Below are 5,387 nucleotides of genomic sequence, written 5' to 3'. Positions count from 1 at the left end.
TGCGTTTGTAGAAACTGCCATGGGCACTTCTCTACGAGGCCTTGGTGGTTTCCAGCAGCAGTATCGAGAAGCGGTTCATCGGATGGGCGAATTTCTTGCTTATAGGTATAATAATTTATGTTTTTTAGATGTAATAAATAACTGTATATCAATATTTTGTCTTAATTAAAATTTAAATTCGTATTGTATAATTATATGAAGACGTAAGTATAATAATACAATACTTAATGTAAAACATCACTTTCGTTAATTGGAAATTTACAAATTACATTTTTACAATTAAATTCACTGTTAAATTGTCTATTTAAAAACAAACAGAAATAAATTTAAGAATAAATCGTTAAAAGAAGGTATAACTGTTTTAACTATATAAGATTTTGCATATCTCTGTAGTATAATTTTATTAGTGTTTAAATGTATTCTTTTTATATATATAGTTACTGAAATAATACTAATTGCAAGAGTATATAAAAAAAATTAAAGAAATGCGTGTTTTCCAAGTATTATCATGTTCTTAAAGTAACATGCCTAACATTTATTAATTATTTAGAGTAATGAGACAATGGCTGCGCAGCGATTGGATATTCTCGTTGACGTCCAAAGGTAAAGAGCAAAAAAAGATGCTGAAGATATTACATGGATTTACTAAACGAGTACGCAAAAATGCTACTTAATAGTTAAATAGTATATTCAGACAGTTACTGTATCTATTTAGAATTATTACAATACAAAAAAATTACAACATGATTATTACGTAGAAAAATTAAAATTTGTAAATGTCAACAACACATTACTAATGTATTTATTAAAAAAATCCATTATTGTTGTATTTACATAGATAATTGCTGAAAGAAAACTTTATCATGATCGTACTAATGGGCAATACTTAAAAAGCTTTGATAATGACACGTCGGCAAAGAGAGATGACGCAGAACCGGTAGGAAGTACGTAATGTAATCGGTAGTTATTCTTTAAATCTGGTTGGTTCAATATCATAAATTATATTTTACAACTCATGAATATTATACATATTGTTTAAATTCTTAACGTAGTCGAGTTTATGTAACAAAAACGTTACAGAAGAATTTGGCTGTTAATTTGATACAGACATGTTAACATATTTTGATTTAGTGCGAAGAAAACGGCTTGCAATGTTGGACCTTTTAATAGCAGCATCTCGCGATGGTCTTATGACTGATTCAGATATTCAAGAAGAAGTTGATCTTTTTATGTTTGCGGTACATTTCTTTTTAACCATTTTTATTCATTATTTGATTTATCGGTATATGATACATTAGCGTATACGATTATATTATAGGGTCATGACACTACAGCGATGGGTCTGTGCTACATTTTGGCACTATTAGCTGAGCATAACGACATTCAGGTATCCATCGTAAAGTATGAGCCGCCATTCTTAGGCAAAGAAATTAATTGTTAACAAAAGTTATTTATTAACCCTCCGTCTGTATACGTGAGTCTATGTCGTCCGAGCCAAAATGATATCTGCTCATCTATAAAACTTGCAAATCTACCAGAAGATATTAAATAAACGATGTTTATCAAAATGATTATAAAATCGTCAACTACAATAATGTTTCATGATTTTTTTCAGATTTTTAAAAATACTTTAAGGTAGAGAAAAATAGCGTCGAACGTGACAAACCTACTCCGTCGAGGCAAAAAGAATGTATACAGACGGAAGATTAAATATGAATCAATATCTAACCTTCTAAATGTTTTTTAAAAGTGTGTATATGTACACAATTTGCTTTTTTCGCATTAAGAAATATAGAAAATATGCGCGCGCACGCGTATTTCATGCGTATACGCACACGTAAGCGTACGCACGCATATTTCAAATATATTTTTATATCTTAAGTGTAATTTATGTGCACATATTTCAAACATAGATTAATCAAAACATTTGTACAATAAATATTCCCAGAATATATTTGTTTCTACGTCAAAATATCACAATAACAAGAGACGCCGTTTAATTAACAATAATTATACAGGATCGTGTCAGGAACGAAGTCAATACAGCATTGCAAGAGAATGAACAGAAGTATACTATGAAATTATTGCAAAACCTACCATATTTGGAGAGATGTATAAAGGAAGCATTGCGCTTATATCCCAGCGTGTTTTTCATATCACGAATTCCTGCGGAAGACGTAAAATTACGTATGCATCTAACTAATTTTTTCTTGTATAAATTTTTAAATATATTACGCAACATGTCATCAAATACGCTAAAAAGGCAACATACTTGTATATTTCAAACATGTAAAAATTTGTATATTTTTATTGATAAGTTTATTTCTATAATGTTTCAAAATTTTAAATACGTACGAAGCTCCATCTAATATAATATTTTCAGAAAATAATGTTAAGCAAGTAATTGTTAATAAAATTTAAATAATATAATTATATTATATTTTTTATCATGCAAATTATAAGCAACTATTCCTATGTTGTATTAGATGTATATTCAATTTTAAAATTTTAATACAGCTTAAATTATTATTTCAAAACCTTAATTATTGTATAATATGTTTTTTAGAGACATATTTGGTACCTGCTGGAACACTCTTGTTTTTTAACATTTACGCAGTTCACAGAGATCCCAATTTTTGGTCAAATCCAGAAGTATTTGATCCTGATAGATTCTTGCCTGAGAAGATCCGACATCGTCATCCTTATTCGTATTTACCATTCAGTGCTGGTCCACGTAACTGCATTGGTAAACTGTATTTTCTATATCCTAATATGTAATACCAAGTGATATTAACATAGGATATGTACCAAATTATAGGTCAACGATTTGCTATATTGGAAATGAAAGCGATGATAGCTTCTCTGATACACAATTTCTATTTGGAGCCCATTGATTATTTAAAGAATCTTCAGATGCAGGTTGATTTGGTACTTCGCCCTGCTAAACCACTTCGTGTAAAATTTATCCCTGTCTGTAAAACAAATGCAAGCTTTGAAACACAAATATCAATTTAATGAAAATCATAAAAGGCAAAGAAAAGGTTTTATTTGCTTACAAAATGATTGTCAGCGTCGTAATAATAACAGTTTGCTCACGTGTCATTATATTGGTCACAAAATTAAATTATAAATGGAATGTATATTATATATACAAAATATATGTATCTATAGTGGTCAACCGCGCGATGACTTTGTAACATGTACAACCATAAGACTCAAATTAAAATAGCGCTTAGAATAATCAATAATTCAAAAGATAATTTTAACATGAATAAAACTTTTTGTCACATTTTGATTTAATATCTATTAAAATATTTGTAAATTTTTTAAAAAAGATCTTTATAAAACTAAACTTTCACAGTATCAGATTAATTTGTTTTCTCTAATGATTATTTTTAAATTGTTGAAATAAAGCGATCCAAATAAACAGGAAGAAATGATTAATTTACACAAATAGTAAATGCTTACTGCAAAGTTGTTCAACTGGCGTCAGGTGTACTTCCAGGCTTCTTCCTCCATCTCTTCACAGATTAACAGAATTAACTTCTTCTCATTCGCATCACAATGCAAAGTTATACTAACCATAACACAAATCTGTACTGAACTTATGCGAAAATAAAAATAATATCTAAAATAAATATATAGAGGACTAATTTTTGCATGCAAGTACCATTTTCCTCGTAATTCCAAGATATTTAATAAAAATAAATTTCTTAATGATATTGCTCTCTCAATTTATATAATCTTTGATAAGAAAAGATCTAATTCTAATACACGTGTATAACTTAAATTGTTATAAATTTTAAACATTGAGAAATATTTTGTATATATTTATTAATATTGATCATATGTCATAAATACTTTACTTAATATTTTGAAAATCTTCACAAATAGAATTTAATATGTTTATTAAATAAAGTATTACATGCAGTATATTTTATTAGGTATACACGCTATTTTATTGTACAATAAAATTGCAAAGCGCATTACAGCGCAAACGAACAATTATTTCCATATATAATAAATAATAAATTATGAAATGCTCACCTTAAATTGCAATCCTCTGTCACATCTGACCATTTCCCTGGCCTCCTTTTTCTCTCTTTAATCCTCGTTGCTATTTTCTTATAACACTCTGATTTGCTCTTACAGAAAAGTATTACTGACTAAATACTTAAAATCTCAGTGATTTAATACTGTCAATATTTATTTGGGAAATACTGGGAAAATACTGGTAGTGATAAATATTATAGGTAGTTATTAATACTACACAGAACTACTGGTGCTTAGTATTGAATTACTCACCGATATTTTGATTTCTGATATTTACCCGGCATAAAAAAAATTATTTTTTTCGAAATTCAATTACTATTTTATAACTAAATTTGTTTCTTAAGATGCAGTCTATAATTATAAATATTTTCTCGTATTTGAAAAACACACTTACCTTGGTGGGATTCGAACTCGGGACGTACCTATGGATCGTGAGCCAACTGCCTTACGTGGTGGACTTATACTTCTTAATTTAATGTAAGTGTTATATATAATCTACATGTGTCATAACCAGCGCAAATATATAATTTTTCAAAAATCATCTTAAGAAACAAATTCAGTTTAAAAAAAGTAATAAAATTTTGAATTGGATATAAGAATGATATCCGCAATACTATTTCAAAACTTGTACACTTTTATCACGACGAATTAGTACAGCTAGACCTTCATATAAAATGTATTTGTGCATTACTTTTATCTCTCTTCCTTAATATTATCAGGAATTATATACCCATTATAATGTTTCTATACAAATTGTAGTACTGGTCAATGATTAATTTCACATGGAATATTCAGTTCAGTACTTGAGTATTAACATTAAAATACTGGCCAGTGATTTATTACACATGGAATCCTCGGTCCAGTACTTCAGTACTAACATTGAAATACTCATCAGTAATTCAACACAAGTATTTATTACACAAGTATTTATTACCTAGTATTAAATGCTTTCTCATCAGAAATTTAATACTAAGTATTCAATACTCGTCCTGTATTAAATACTACTTTCATAAATTACTGACCAGTAATAAAATACTGTGCAATACTTGGATCACAGTGATTCAAGTACTAATAAATACTTAATTTTAGTATTATTAATACACAAAATAAGTATTTATTACTAACTAGCTAGTAATACTTTTTTGTAAGGGATTCACGCTTATTGCCGTTGCGAATAAATGGAGCGAAGCAGAAAAAGCGGTCGTTTTGGCGTCGAGCTTGCGGGGGAAAACGCGTTCATTACTCGATTCACTTGCCGACGGGATCGAATCCCTCTCTTACGCGGAATTAAAGGCGAAGTTAGAGCTGCGTTTCGGTGAAAGCGAACTCGTTCA

At 28.9% G+C, this 5,387-nt stretch overlaps 1 protein-coding gene across 2 annotated transcripts; it reads left to right on the top strand.

Annotated features, from left to right (window-relative positions):
* Positions 1–6: 6 nt before the first annotated feature.
* Positions 7–3,640, top strand: LOC112458613 (cytochrome P450 4C1-like). 2 transcript variants are annotated; one of them, XM_025022348.1, is made up of 8 exons: positions 7–105; positions 551–653; positions 839–944; positions 1,132–1,238; positions 1,319–1,387; positions 2,019–2,187; positions 2,618–2,746; positions 2,819–3,640. In XM_025022348.1, exons 1-8 carry the CDS (start codon positions 20–22, stop codon positions 3,013–3,015), a joined length of 966 nt encoding a protein of 321 aa, XP_024878116.1. In that variant the 5' UTR covers positions 7–19; the 3' UTR covers positions 3,016–3,640. The 2 variants fall into 2 exon arrangements, with proteins under 2 accessions (XP_024878116.1, XP_024878115.1); XM_025022347.1 differs by having other exon boundaries at positions 2,567–2,746.
* Positions 3,641–5,387: the final 1,747 nt, after the last annotated feature.

The sequence above is a fragment of the Temnothorax curvispinosus genome, unplaced genomic scaffold (assembly GCF_003070985.1).
Source record: "Temnothorax curvispinosus isolate PA1 unplaced genomic scaffold, ASM307098v1 QBEX01009020.1, whole genome shotgun sequence".
Lineage (NCBI taxonomy): Eukaryota > Metazoa > Arthropoda > Insecta > Hymenoptera > Formicidae > Temnothorax > Temnothorax curvispinosus.
Note: the sequence above shows the minus strand (reverse complement) of the source record. Positions and strands in the feature narration are given on the sequence as shown.